Source organism: Bactrocera tryoni, chromosome 5 (assembly GCF_016617805.1).
Source record: "Bactrocera tryoni isolate S06 chromosome 5, CSIRO_BtryS06_freeze2, whole genome shotgun sequence".
NCBI lineage: Eukaryota > Metazoa > Arthropoda > Insecta > Diptera > Tephritidae > Bactrocera > Bactrocera tryoni.
In genome coordinates this window covers 3,358,645-3,374,358 of record NC_052503.1, presented here as the reverse complement: position 1 = coordinate 3,374,358, position 15,714 = coordinate 3,358,645, and the positions used below count along the sequence as shown (strand labels likewise).

General features: G+C 39.5%; 1 protein-coding gene across 1 annotated transcript; it reads right to left on the bottom strand.

Annotated features, from left to right (window-relative positions):
* Positions 1-747: 747 nt before the first annotated feature.
* Positions 748-5,145, bottom strand: LOC120778716 (polycystic kidney disease 1-related protein-like). Its single transcript, XM_040110679.1, has 4 exons — positions 4,290-5,145; positions 4,077-4,234; positions 3,803-4,016; positions 748-3,740 (listed from the first exon to the last, which is right to left on the bottom strand). The coding sequence occupies exons 1-4, from the start codon at positions 5,143-5,145 to the stop codon at positions 748-750; spliced, it is 4,221 nt and encodes a 1,406-aa protein (XP_039966613.1).
* Positions 5,146-15,714: the final 10,569 nt, after the last annotated feature.

The window sequence follows — 15,714 nt, the reverse complement described above, 5'->3', positions numbered from 1 at the left end:
TATTGAGTTCGGGTGTGACCCATAGTTCCAACGCCCGGGTGCACTCGTCAGGGGAACATCTGCTCGTTCCCATCATCTTCTCTTCTGGCGTAAAAACCGTTTACACTCCATAACTACCTTTGATATCACTATTAGCGAGCTCAAGGCCTGAATAGCAGGTCGGTTATCAGAGTGGATGCATACCTTTCTAAAAGCAGCAGCACTTCGTTGAAGTATACTGCGGTGGTCTGGCAATCAAAAACAAGAGTCGATTGAGAGCTCCCGGCAGAAGACTCCCATTTTAATCTTCTCTTTGAGCTTCGATCTATCCGTGACAAAGCTCACTGCGCCTATTCCGCTCATATATCCCTCAGAGGTACATAAGTATGTGCGCAGAGGAGATGCCGCTAGGAGTGAACTTTCAGATGTAAACTTAACAGATTTGAATTTAAGCCCTTATAGTAACTGACTGACTGGACCAATTGAATAAATTGTCAGAAAAATACTGGTGAAATTTTGATCTTATTCTACTAATTTAATTATTTTTATACTGAGAATATAAACGATAAGATTAATGCTAAGCACTTTAGCAGATTATGTTATGAATAGTATAAAAAGATAGATTTCATTAATGTTCGCTGCTATAATGTTAACAGTTTTGGCTCCTAAAAGTATGCTGTAAAATATGCTTCCCATACCTAACATGCTGTAACTGCCACAGCAAATGTTAACATGAAAATACAAAAATTTCTGTTTTTGACATTTCAATTATTCTTCCTTCGACAAGTTTTCATCATCCTCTTTATTCTTCAATTCGTCATGGCAAATGAAAGCTTTAAGTGCTGTCTCAACGAAAAAGCAAATAACATAAGAAAAAACACAGAGAAAAAATATTTCAACAGAATCATAAGCAATATTTTTATATTTCTCGCGCTCCTCCTCGTATGTCTCCAAAGTCGTCGTGCCCATGTAAGACATGACAATGCAAATGGTTATGGCTAATTTAACGGTCCAAATACAAGTGCGTTCAAAGCGATTTAAGGGCATTTCACCATATTTCCATGGACCAATGAGAGCCTGAAATAAATACCATTGAATGAAGAGGCTCTCCAGCGTATTACGAAAGTTGCGTTTGAAGGATTGCGAGCCTTCGCGAAAATTTTTTGCATCCAAAACTAACGGTTTCGTGGTTATCCATTGTTCGACTTCGAAGATACACATCACCTCATTGGCGTAATCCTCAATGACGATGTTGCGGCAATACCAGCTGGGATAACGCCCGGATTTGTCACGACGTATGCTTAGCAGCAGCGGCTGCACTAAATCATCACCGCTTAGCGGTAAACGGAGCGTGCAAGTAGAGTTGCGCACGAGATGAGGATCCTGCGGATTCTGATACACAACAAATTTGCGTGTACCTTGAGGCAAAGCAAACATTAGGATGATATTGGCGGTGGTGCCAGCATGCCAATGGCCACCGGTGCTTATGTGCACATTGATGCCATATTCTATGTGGCACTCTTCCTGATCGAGCAAGGTGATTAAGTCACCCTTGTGATGGTGTAGTGTGTAGTAAGCCCACCAAAAAAGTGCAGCGAAAAGTGGCAAGAGTGCTAGGAAAAACAAAACCATATAACCGTTGGTGGGTAGATGTGTCAGCACCTGACGAGAGCCGTCAGTTTCCATGGCGGTTTGTGCGTGTTTTTTCCCCGCAAACGTCGACAAATGGTAGCAACTGCAACTCAAGTTCTGTGCATCGGCTAAATTCAATTTGGGCACACAACCAGCTGTCGACCATTCGGGGTCATGCAACTTGAAGTCCCACATGAGGCACTTCAGCATGGTAGTTTCGAATTTGAACGATTTTGGCGAAGATATTTCTTCTGCTGCCATCACAGCGAGGTAAGCCCAGGCATTGCCGCCCTTATTGTTCACCACATGAAATGTGTTCTTTTCCGGCACGATCTCCGTGGAGTTGCGCACTTGATGGCTGCGCGGCTTTGTGCACAACTTTAATTTAACACATAGTCGAGTCGTGGGATCGGAGAATTTGACAATTGCGGCACTGTTTTCCGGCATCTCAATGCGGTAAATAGGCATATCTAGTGTGTCATTAACATAGCCTTCCACTATATTGGTGCTTTGTGCCGGCGTTGTAGTGCTATCGGATAATGTCATGCGAAACTCAATTGGATTTTCCAGTATTGTCTCTTCTCTCAAGGGATCGGCGCTGCTGTATACGCTAAACGCGACTATGCCGGTGTTGAGCGGTTCCGTGTCGGGATACCACCAAAACGGGTTTCGCTCGAAAGACACTACTTGAAAATGTAACTGTGCACTTTGCAGTGTTTGTTCGAGTTCTGCGAGCATCGCTGAAGGCATTACTATTTCAATTTTACGATTTTCAGTTTCGAAATTCAACATTTTTGTACCCTCTATACTGAAAACGTCCACCTTAACACCCGGTTTGTCCAATTTATAATGATCATCCGTGGGCTCGTGCATCACTGTGCTTGTTATACCCACAAAATGTAGACAACGAAATACTTCGAATATAACATCCAACCAATGCCCAATACGCGTAAGCACCGTCTCGTCGAAATCTGGCAGAGGCGCATATTTTTCACTTAGACGATTTGCCGAACCACTGCTCGCTGGTTCGATTCGTACGACCGGTGGCATATCTTCGAGCTTCGCTGAGAATTCAGCAATCATGTCTACTACTTGATTGTTGAGCAAATCATAGGGTTCAGGCAATAGCTCCTGGTACTCCCTGTCCACGATGATGAAGTAAAATCCATTTGCGATCATACGCAGGAATTTGGTGAAAAGTGTGACGCGTTTATTGTCCAGCGGCTGCAGTGGCGCCAAGAAATTTCTAGTTATTTTTGTTAATTGCTCGACGCGTAGCAGTGTTTCCAGCTCGAGCCACCTCAAATGATAGAATATGATCTCTCCCATTGCCAGCGTGCGCATGTTTCGTGTCAACACCTCTGTTAGCACCATGGCGCGCTCAACGTCGCCGTCCAGCAAGAGTTTGGCTATATTACTTTCCGGTCGAGCTAGTAGCGACTTGAGTGCCGCTTCATCTTGCGGCACTTGCATGGCGGACACGCTCACAGCTGCTTGTGCTTCGGTACAAGCGAAAAGACAGTCGCAAACCACAATTTTAATGCTGCTCGTTACTGGCAGTCTGGTATTCATTAGCCGTTCGTTTGTGCGATCGAAGGTGAAGGTTTCGGCTATGTATTGATACGAGAGCGGCACATTGGGATCCTCAAAATCTGTGCACTTTATATGAAACTCAGTCTCATATTCTACGCCATTATTGGGCTCTACCCTGCATTGTCCACCCTCAGGTGGTGCATTGTGCGTCAGCTCAACTATAACCTTTCCATTCATTCCCCCACTGGTCACCGATGCCTCAACTTTGACGCTTCCGCTATTCGGTGGCATGAAGCCGAGCCGATGTGCGTTCTTAAGTATGCCGCTGCCACCCGTTACTTCCCATGTAATCGTAGGTGCTGCCGTGCAGGTGACGCAGCGCATGCGTAGATGAACCTTACGTCCGGCGGCAAACGTACCCATTTGACAATTTCTTACACAAACGATGTATACGTAATGCTTGGGCTCATTTGTAATTTTAATGACTTGTTTTGCAACATCTTGCTGCGTTAAGCTGACATATGAGCTAACTCGAAAGCTAAATGTATAAGATTTTCCGAGTTGAAGTACGCCGGCTGGTATATGAAGAATGCTCCCTGAAATGGCGACAACAAGGGAATACTTTCATTATTTTACTGAATATTGAAGTATTACCAACCTGCTCCCATATGTGGACCACAGTAGTTATTTGAACTGTCATCGCTCGAATCGCAACTCCATTTGTACTTCATTGTTTGCTCAACCAAAGGCGAGAGACCGAAATCCCGGCTCTTTGAGCCATCCAAATAAAATGATTCACGGATGCCCACTTCACGTATGGTGCCGCCTAAGATAAAAGCCGAAACTGGTTTGGACATAATGAATATGTAACACTGTTCAACAAAAATAAATATTACTGATGGAAAGTTAAAAAGGTAAGGTCCAAAACTCACCCGAACTTTTTTGTGCACAACCGTGTCGTCAAAGTATTCATCCACATTTGCACGTACCATGTAGGACTGTGCCACGGCACCTTGATAGTTGAACCATAAACGGTAAGGCTTAACCTTCAGCTGTTTCTTGCCAGTATTGCCGAATTCATACAATAGAACTGAAAGTGAGAGCAAAATCACAAAAATATATTTTTAGGAAATTTCCATCCTCACTTGTGCCGATGCTGTTGTGCACAGTCCACTCCATTTCTATACGCGAGTTGGGCGCACAGTGCCTGTGTATGATGGCATTAAAGACGTTGAAGCGCGCTATATCTATCATGAGTGGTTCCTGCGGGTCAGAGCCATGCATGAAACCAATGTCCGGTATGCAAGGCACATCCGTCGGTTGTATAATATACAAGGCAAAGGTCTGCTCATATAGTGCATTTGACTCCAAATCGGCGACCCGCACTGTTATAATCAATGTACCCGCTTCCCAGAAACTCTCGTAGCCTTCGTGATAGTAACCGCTTTTATATGGCAAACGCCCAGCGTGTAATAAACCCAATGAACGAGCAACAGCTCTCAAGTCCCTCGAATATCGAAAGCCACTTTTCCGTTTGGGATAAGATTCAAAGGTGTCGATAAGACAATTTGAAGTGTATGCCTCGTACACGAAATTTCTTGTACCCAAAGTCTCCACGGTGAGCAGAAAGTTCTGCCGTTCACCAAACACACCGACCGGATTGAAAAGCAAGTGCATTTTCGTAAATGTCGGCATATTCTTCATGTTGCAGCGCTGTCCGCCCCAGGTGTCTACACATTTGCATAGGAATTGCCCCAGCGCCGGTTCACAGGTGGCGCCGTTGCGGCAAGGGTTCGCCTCACAGTGGTTCATGAACTGTTCACAGCGCGGTCCGTTGAAGTAGTCGGCAACGCAGGCGCATTGTATGTCATTGCCGTCGAGCGCGCATTTGCCGGCGTTGTTGCAGTTACCGATGGGGCAGAGTTTTTCACTAGCATGCGGACGCCGCGGTTGAAAAAGAAAAACGGCTAGAAATAATATGTTTTCAACAAAATATTTCATATTTGCTTCGCTGCAACAAAAAATATTTTATTTGATTAACGCGTTTTTCAAAATTAAATGAGAAAAATCTCGACGTTTTTTTTTTCTGCGCCGCGTTGCAAATAAAGAAAAGACTATTTGATTGCTTTGGATTTTAAAGTTGGAAATTTATTTGCGTATTTTTCGGAACATTTCGTAATAATGAAACACATTATTAATACTGATTTAGTGCTTGTCTAGATTGTCATCGCTTATTTGGTGTTTTGCATAGTTAATTGTTAATTGGGACTCTTTTGGATTATTTGACTTTTGAAAGGAAAAAGAAGCAATATAATTGATGTGACCAAATAACAGAACATGTGATAAATTAAGAGATTATGCGCGAATGTTTTTGTAGAAACATTCGGTGACTTTTCTCGGCAATGTTCAAAAATGACAACCCTTCCCTGAATCCCCGAAAATAGTCCTTAGATCGGAAAACTAAAGCATGCATATATCTGTTATTCAAGCTGTTTCACTTCACACTTGGCGAATGTGAAGGATCGACTACTGGCAACCGTAGGCAAAGTAAGACGCTTTTAGCGGAGTGATTAAGGTCTTGGACGTCGTGCTGTTCCCACCATATATCGTGGCTTGTTTGTGGCTTGTGCCACTTATGGAGCCGCTTTATGGTGGGAAGCAGACACGTCCGTCTTGGGGTGCCGAAAACTCCTCTCGTTGGATGATGCTTGCCTGCATGTCGCACCGTCTTAACGGTCAATAGTCCTAACGATTGGGTGACATATGAATGCATTCGGTTTGTTGAGGGTAACCCAGACTTCAGATTTAGTCTGGGCCTGGGTTTTCTGCTTACGGTGCATAGGTCTCCGAATGCATTTTTTCGTCAGAGGCAGCTATCTGATAGGTCAGCTGTTTCTGTGGGGCGGGGGTAGAGGGTGCATGTAATTGCAGAATGCCCAATGTACTCGGACATTAGGGATCTGAGTGGTTGGGGTTAGCTGGATTGATGGACGTTTGGATGTTAAGGATTTGATCTCCACTAGATCGAATGCCGAACAGTAAGGGTCGTTTGTGAGTGAATTATTTAGGCGGCGAAGGCGTTTAACTGGGGATTAGGATTGGTTTTTATGTGAGTGGTGTGTGTATGGTGTCCAACACCTGGTCACCAGGAGAGGGCAGTATGCAAGTTCAACAGGTAATAGTTTCTTCTACGAGGTTGGACTGGAGACTGGAGTTCGCTCCAACCTGCTCATGCCGACTGGTCTCTAGGGGAGTATCGTGCGGTTGTAGTCAAGACCCGAATGCATAGCAACCGGGTCCCGGATCCAAAGTCCGGAATAGGTTTAGATGGGCCTCGAGCCACAGAGCTGGGGACATATAATGAAAGTGAAACTCGATCCTGTGACTAAGTATTTCTGATACTCTTTCTAAAATCCTCTAAAAGCTTTTAATTAAAATATATTGAGTAAATAATCTGAGTCACACAATTAAACCCAAATTTATTGAGCATTTTGTCGAATTCTCAATTCATATCCAAAATCTTCCCGCAATCACTCACACTTGCCGTAATTCCCGAATCAATTAAGTTCACTAATAATCTACATACATGCGGTAAGTATGTATTCCGCACATTCTCACACACACCATAAAATGTTAACAAACGATTTATGTCTTCGCTATCAGTGTGGCAGCAAGCGAAATGTTGCATGAAATCGGCAACTTAACACCAAAACAAATGCGGCTGCGCACTTCATAATTTCGAGTGCATAAACAAATGGCAGTTTACACCAAAAACAAAATGTATGTATGTATGTATGTATTTGAGAGACAAATACGATATTATTGTTTGCTGGTCAGCTGGGCACATTTGTAAATACATATGTATATTGAGTGGCATTGTGTCACACTCGCGAGCCCCTCTTCCGTGTGTAAATTGTGCGCGCGTCTGTGGCTTTTTGTCATAAATTGAAATTGGTCACGAATGCGTGATAAATTCACTTTTATTTTCAAAGCGAGAATTCGCAACAGGAACACCGGTGTGCCGCACAGACTGCCACAGATACAAACATGTTGTGCAATGCAGGTATATACTTACATACATAATTATATATGTGCAAAGCTCAGTCTAAGGGGGTTTTCTAAATGCTAACACTTACACAGCTGAATATGTATGGAAATATGTGAGTATGGGAATGTGTATATAGTATAGTATACAAATATACTTTAAACATATTTGGACACTGAGAAACAATGTCGCTGATATGGCTCCATATCTTTCGCCTTTATCACTAATTTCTTAGAACACAGTATTTGGCGAAAAATAAGCAAAATATTTTTCGACTTTGCGGTTTATAATTATGACTGTGAGTTAAATGCATTGTGATTTGACTTTTTTGATATATTGCTTTAGCAGAGTTCAACGGCATTTGAAATCGTATGTGAATGCACTACATTATATACATATGTACATTGTTATAACACATGCTAGATACGATATTTTTGTTGCTATACTGGTAGGAAGGTTATAGTATACATATATATAAATGTTTATTGAAAGTTTTGAAAGCTTGAGTGTCCTTCTGTTTTATAACATCACTACTAATTGGTGTTCCTCGGTACATTTAATAATATCCAAGTTTTTAGTAAGGAATCTCGAGAAAATGACATATAGTATACAGGAAATACTTCATAGCATAGCGAATTGTACAGAGAATATGAGAATGATGGATTGCGCTTCCATTACCTGAGTTCCGTTTAATTACCGACGGAATTATTCAAAATATGTGACCTGGTCTACGAAAAGGGAGCTAACGTGCGAAAACTAGTTTTCTGGGAAAAGCTGTTAAAAATAATCGTCAGTTTCTCGTTATCTTATTAATTGTTCTCCTTTTTTTTGACACCTAAGCCCCCTTTCCGTAGACCAGGTCACATATATAGAAATGGCCTCAATCTGTACTCTACTTATGGCCCTTTTCTTAATGTGTGGTTAGCAGCGATCTGTCAACTAAGTTTTGGTTAACTTAAACCAAAACATATTTAACCAGATCTTAACTGACAGATGGCTACTAACCAGACATTGAGCACACGGCCTTTAGGTCAATAAATTATTAACGAAAGTGTTGAATCTCACTAGTGCCGCTTTAATTGATCAGATATTTATCAAGAACCAAACCTTGGGTACATGATAAACAGTTTGACACCCATGATCTTTTTATTTACGTTAATCACTCTTTTGACATTACGAAAAGGAATTGTTAGTATACTTCGACTTCGGCAACGCTGAAAACCTTACACGGAAGAACATGTCTCGTCGAGTCACAGCTTTACTGAGTACAACTTCACACATATGACATAAATTAATCAGACAGCGTGATTTTGGAACCACCACAAATGTAAGCCATAAAAACAGCCTATTTTGTGATTCATTCGCCCTACCTGAAAGTGTTACTTCGCATCAAGAACCTAATTCGTCTCTTGATCAAAGAAAGTAGAACTGTTTTTATTTTTTATCAGGCTCTTCCGAATATACAAATAAACTTTAGAACAAACTATACCGGATGAAATAGCTCTTGGAACCTTTATGTACTTCAAAAGCTGTCTTCCGACTGTCTATATAATCTTCAGCTCTAAAAGTATTCACAGTGAGAGGTTATCTTAAAACCAATCACTGTTTGGTGTGTTCTATGAATAGAGGAAACATTGGGCCATATTTTTTCAAAAAATGAAGCCAGCCAATACACTCTTTATCTTTGTGATATAATTATAAGAGAGCTAAAGATGGTATCTCGTTCGATTAGTTATTGATTCAGTTATTGTGAGTATCTACTATAGGGTTTCGCGCGGAGCTGCTCCTGCCACAATTTCCAATATTTCTGCGCTTTTCATATAAAACGCTGAAACATTGTCTACGTAAATGTGTGAACAAATGTAATTTTAATTGTACCAGTGTTGCACGAGTCTACGCATGCGCAGCAGTGGCACAAACCCGTCAATGCCATCACTTTACCACAAACATAACTCAATAATTCTTAATATTATATGCAGATAGATACTTATATGTGTGTATATATTTGTGTTTTATGCACTCAGTGACAGTATGTCGGGCAGTTCGGCCCGTTTACCTGCTTGCAGTATTTGATATGACATGACAATCCATTGCCAAGTACTCACCAACAACAGCAGTAACAAGAGTAGCAGCAAGTTTGCATCAACCACAAGAAAAGTAATGTCAAAACAATGGCAAAAACAATAACAACACTCAACCAGCAGCGCGTTTTATTAGAGCTCAGCTGCGCCTCAACCCGATCTCAGCAAATTAGACTAAAGTCTTCCAGATCGCAGGTTGGTGGCGAGCACGTTGCTCATTGCCTGGCAGCGCCGGGCTGAGTGGCAGGCGGACAGCTAGGCAACACGTCGGCTGCGTCATCTAAATACGAGCATGACGGACGCCGCTGCTGTTGTTGTTTTTGTCTTTGTTGTTGACTGGGGGGGTAGGTAAGAAAAAGGTTATTTCGTCAAGCAAACTGCCTACGCAGCTGTGACAAATTGTCTTTGCCGCCATTGTTGTTGCAAGCATTATTGGTGTTAGCGCTATTATTTGTTGTTGTTATGGTCGTTGTAACCCATGGTTGTGTGTGTGCGCTGCCAGTAGTTGGTAAATTTCATGTAAAAATGGTCGCTGTCGCATTTCGACCAGCAATGCGTTGATTGTGTCGCTCTTGTTCAATGTGCAACACACGCCGCTGTGGCATGCATGTTCCTACGGAATATACTCGCACATGCTGGCAGTTGTTGCGCTGTTTTGTTGCAGCAATCAATCTCAATTGCTTCACTTTTTCAGTCATATCTCTTCGATCATTTCGGGTGACAAAATGCTAACTATTTTTCTTCAATGTGTTGCTGTTGCACCGCTCTCTCCCCAGCGTCTCCTCCGTACAACAGTCATCTCCTTTTGCCCAGTTCCATATTCACTGCTGTTTATTTTATTAAATTCCATTTATTTTCCATTTTTATGCGATTTGCTTTTGTTTTTGTTGTTTTTGTGGCTGCAACAATTGTCATTCTGGCCATGGTTTATTGCTAATGTCATTTCGGTCTATATGCGATTTGTGTGTGGCTCTGTGTGTTGCCAGTTGCTTGCTTTGTCACCGCTGTGCTTTGTTGTTGCCCACATGCTTGGCGTCGCGCTCATAAACACATTTCAGATGAGATTTTTATTGCAATTGTAACAATTGTTCGCTAGTACTTGGCGATTGTTGTTGCTGTTGTCATTTGTTTGCCTTAACAATTATTTATTTGTGGTCTCGCTGATTGTTTGTCTCCTTCAATGTCGCTGTCGCTGTTGTTGTTGTTGTTGCTGCTGTTGCGATAGCTTTGTTGTTGCTGTTTTCGTTATTGTTAGTGCTCTTGCTGTTGCTGTTGCTGTCGCTGCTGTTGTTGTTATTGTTATTGTTGTCTCTGTTATTGCTGTTGCTGTCCTTCTTGTTGCTGTTGTTCGCTGCTGCTGCATACTCAAATGTGTTCATGTCGATTTGCATGTTGTCACAGGATTTTCGATCAAATAAAGCGTATGCAACAACAACAACAATAACAATTACAACAATTGTGTTTCACATAAATTGGGATACATACAACCTGGGGGCAGTCAATGACAACAAAATGAAAGGCAGACATATTTTGATCTGTTTTCTGATTTGTTTACAACTACAACCAAATAGAAAAGCAACAGAAGGACATAAAATAGGTCAGCAAGACACCTGTGTGTCAGATTAGTGGCTTAAATATCATGTGAAGAATAATTATAATATTTTTGCAGGAATAAGTTTAGCTTTCAATTCCAATGAGGCAATTTCATTCTTTTCTCTCCAAACCACACTCCAAAATACTCGGGAAAGTTAGAATGTTTACCTCTCGTTTGGACTCCTGAGGAGTTACTGTGCATCTGTTGTTACTAACGGCTTATTCGCTTTTCATTTTGATATACGATGGCTTTGTGGTCGAATTTGAATTCCTGATACACGGAGATTTAGTTCCGGATTCAACGCACTCAATTACTATCACCGTGAGAGAGGGTGTTAGATTCTCAGTTACAAATACCAATATTAAATATTTTTAAGGTTGATTCTCAAAAGTAATGTGACTAACAAAGTCACTTGTAGTTGACAGCAGAAATTATTTGCAGCCAAAATGTTGTAAGGGTGGCATGAATGGATATGTAGCTTGGATTCCTCGTTTCATTTTGGATTAATTATATTTATCATTAATAAAGGCTTAACAACCAATTAAAGTATGATTTGTACAAATAGAAATCGATTCTTTTTACAATAGTTGATATTATTGTGTTGTACATACATATGTATGAATATGTTATATATATGGTATATGCGATTAGGTTACATATATAATATTGCGTTAGCTTTTATTTAAAAAACTACTCAGACAATTTTGTGATTAGTTGACGTAGTATTGAGAGCGCACACGTAAAAGTTGTACACCAGTTTGCAGAAAAGACGCTTTTTTTTATAGTTTTTCTTCTATAAAGCAAAAACTTAGGCCAGGCGGTTGAAAATGTGTTAGGTGGTATGGGGAATCGTCTAATATGAGCTGCTCCTCTACGGATAAACTCTTAATTCATAAATTGGAGCCATTTAAGAAACCAATCGCCCCAAAGAATCGTGTTCTATTAGGCAGAGGGGGATTCAGAGAGGGAAAATGCGGGAAATCACTCCAAGTTTTACAAGAAAGAAAAATTAGTAACTGGAAAAATGAGGAAACAGCGGGAAAAGCAACGATACTCATCGCAGTCGTGAGCAAATTTCAATTTTTAATTGGGATTTTCTGCCTAAGTGATATTCTATCTCCAATTCATTCACTCAGCGTAATTCTTCAGAAATAATCGATCGATCTAGAAAAGGAATCAAATATAAACGATACACTACTTGCAACGTTTCAAAGTCGAAGACAAAACGATGAGGAACATTTTCGATCCATTTATTTAGACACGAAAAAAATGGCGGCTGAACTGAAAGTTGACGCAGAAAAACCAAGAATATGCGGCCGGCTAAGAAATCGCGAAAATTTCTGCGTGAGAACTTGCGAAGAATACTACAGGGTCTCAGTGTACAATACACTGTTGGATACAGTCGACGAAAACGCGCTTTTCTAGAGAAGTATTGGATGGATTTCAACTGAGTTTGCTGCTTCCAGAAAAATGATGTGCTTTGAAAACCAAAGAAATGGAAAATCTTATTGCCTGCTTGATAGATAGATTCAAAGACCTTTTAAACAATGACAACGTCGTGCGACGTTTGAAGCACAAAGAAGAACTTGATCACAGTGCAGTGCCTTTGGGGCAGAAGCAAAAGTCCAAAGACAACAAGTTACCGACTACTGCTTTGGAAACGCTGAAGAACTGCGAAGTAGACCCCATAATTTATTGTTTTTTTTCGCATATTTTGCACACTTCCTTTAAGGAATGCGATCTCTGACCGCTGTTTGTCGACACTTCGCCGCATGAAAACGTGGCTGAGGACGAACGTGCTTCAAGATTGATTGATCGGCCTGGCGTTGCTGCATATGCATTATAACATTTAAGTCACTGCAGAAGAAGTTTTCGGAAGATTCTCAAAACTCGGCCCACATCGTTTTGTTTCCTGAAATTTTCTATTCAATACACGAACTGACAACAGTATTATACATTACAATAAAGTATGTCACCCGCACGGCTACGATTTATAGTGTGTTTTTCAATTCAGTAGGATTTGAAGATTTCTTAGAAGATCGATTTGAAATTTTTCCACTATGATATTAAACTGCATAAGGACAATTATATTTAATATAATAATCTTGTTGTGTCAAGTAAATGTTTATTTCCCCCGATAAACTTCGAACTTAATTCCCTCTTACAATCGTTTTATTCTTCAATAAATATAAATTGCTTTTTGAACTTCGAAAGCCTTCCACTCAATATTATCGAATGTTCGCAGTATGCAACAGCTTTGTATGCAAAATTATTTGCATTGATTCGAGCAATAATTAAATTTTTTTCTTTCGATAAGGTAAATATTTACTAATCACTTATCATTTTAATCTTTTGAGAAAATGTCACAATCAACGAGCTTACCTGTAAGTACTCTTTACATTATTTATAAAACAAAGTTGACATAAAACTAAAAAATTTCTCACGCTTTATCGATAAGCAAACTGCAATGCGATTTTTGATTTTGCAATAGATATACATATTTATAACTTTTATACCTTGAGCAATAACTTCAATAATATCGTGTAGAAGAAATAAATAACACTAACATTTTACAAATATTTATTAAATCCGATTTTTTCATCATGGGATAATAGCTCAATCCTTTCACACTTGAGTCCATTTAAGGAACGGAATCCAATCCAAAGCTTGACAAGAGTTAGCTTGTAAAGTTATAGTGCAAATAGAAACATATGGATATCAGCTATCTTGAAGAGGGAAAAATGATCAGCAGCGACTGTTAAAGAGGGTTATTGCAGCATTTGTGGGATAATTTTAAGTTAGAATTGAAGTAGAAGAAAGTTAAAAAAAGAAACAATGACAAAGTTACAAACTTGATTGAGTTTAAAATTCCGCATTGTCCGGATTTGGCTTCTAGAACTGTTTACAGTTCACAGACTTCAAGAGATCGGAGGCCTCTTTTAATGCAAAATGATTATTCTACTTTAATAGTGTAAGCGAAGAATAGTGGTAATAGAAAAATCGGCATCATCGGTGTTACATCCTCAGTGACAACTATTATATGTTGAGTAATAAATATTCAATATGTGCAACTTCTAATATGAACCCCTGAATCATCAATGTACTAGTTTACAAAAGAATAACAAGAACTGCAATAGTCCAAAGTATAGTATGTATACGAAAGTATGAAGTGCGGACGCCTGCGCAAACGTGGGTAGCTCATAAAAATTCACTAATATTTTTGTCACTTGCAACACCGGCAGCTATTAATTACAATTACGATTGCAATGACACTGACAATTACACACAGGTGAAAAATGGTATATTAAATGCTCACCACGCTTTGGTTCATTCACACACGACCGGTTGAACGCACCGTAAGCCTCCAAAACAAATTTAAAGAGAGACAAGTGGGTGCTAGAACCACTCAGCCTGCGGCAGTTTTAATTTGGCACATGTTGCAAGCAAACCGATGAGTAATAACGGTATATACTATACATTGAGTATTTATATGTAAGACATTACGATGTGTGTGTAATTAACTCGGCTAAACTGGCTTAATAGCCGAATAGCAGCAAAATGCTAGCTGGCAACACTATGTGCGAATATTGGCGGTGTTTGGCAAAGAATTTGTGATAAATGTGTTAAGCTTCTAATGGGTACTAGTGTTGCCGCAGGTATGAGTTTTGACTATTTACCGTTATTTACACACACATCAATAATTATTGAATTATAATTCATATAGACCTATAAATTAGTTTTTGATTTTTCCTCTGAATTTTTACTATGCTTTTTTTTCGCGTTTTCCAGCTTACTCAAATTCTCATTTATGAATGAGAAGACTTTTGAATTTTTAATTATTTTTTATTTTTTTTCTATTCAGATTTGAAATTCGCTGTATTGCACGTGTGTCAAAAATCTTGACACACAAAATTTCTCCATAGACAATACCTACATAAGTGTGTGCATATGTGTAAATGAATGACAATAAAATAAATAATGTGAACGTGCGTGAATCGCTATGAACTTTGAATAACTAAGCGTACAAAACAGCAAAAAAATGCTTAAAAATATATTAAAAAATCAAAAAAAAAAAATCAGGTAAAGTGTAAAGAAGTCAAAGCCTTATAAGCAATATACACATGCACATACATACATACATACATACAAACATCCGAACAATTAGATATATGCGAAACAGCAAATGAATCAAACTGAAACTGAAGAACACAAGCAGCAATATTTATAATGCAAAAACAAAAAAAAAAAAGATAACAGAAAAAATAACGCCGGATACTTATGAGTTCATTAGGCAATAGATGGGCAGAATAGATAACGTCTAGTTAATGGGGGAGGTGAAAAGACAATAGTGTGGCGTTATGTCGATTTTCGTATGCAAAGCGTGTACCGGCAACTGCTAGTCAAATAGACCGTTTGTCAGACGGCAGTCATATGCCAGTATATGTTATAAGTACCCATGAGTGCTTACATTTAGAATTTCACAGGTAGACTAGTCTAAAAACTAGTAAAAAGTCGAATTAGTCAGGAAAGTATCACACTTATACGAATTACAGTTGCTTCAGAAAAAGATCAACGCTCCTGAAAATATGAACAGAACCAAACGGTTATGTATTTGTTTTGAACTGGCATATAACAGGCATTTGTGTGATTAAAATTTGACATTAATATATCATATATTATTAAAGGTAAACTAGTCCGAAAATATGCTAAATTTAAACTAGTTGAGAAAGTATCTGACCTATTATTATTTTTTTTAGTAAAGATGGTTCAGAAACCGCCCAAAATTGCAAAAATATATTTTAAACTACACAGTAATGTATCTGTTTTGGACTAGTATGAAACTAGTACAT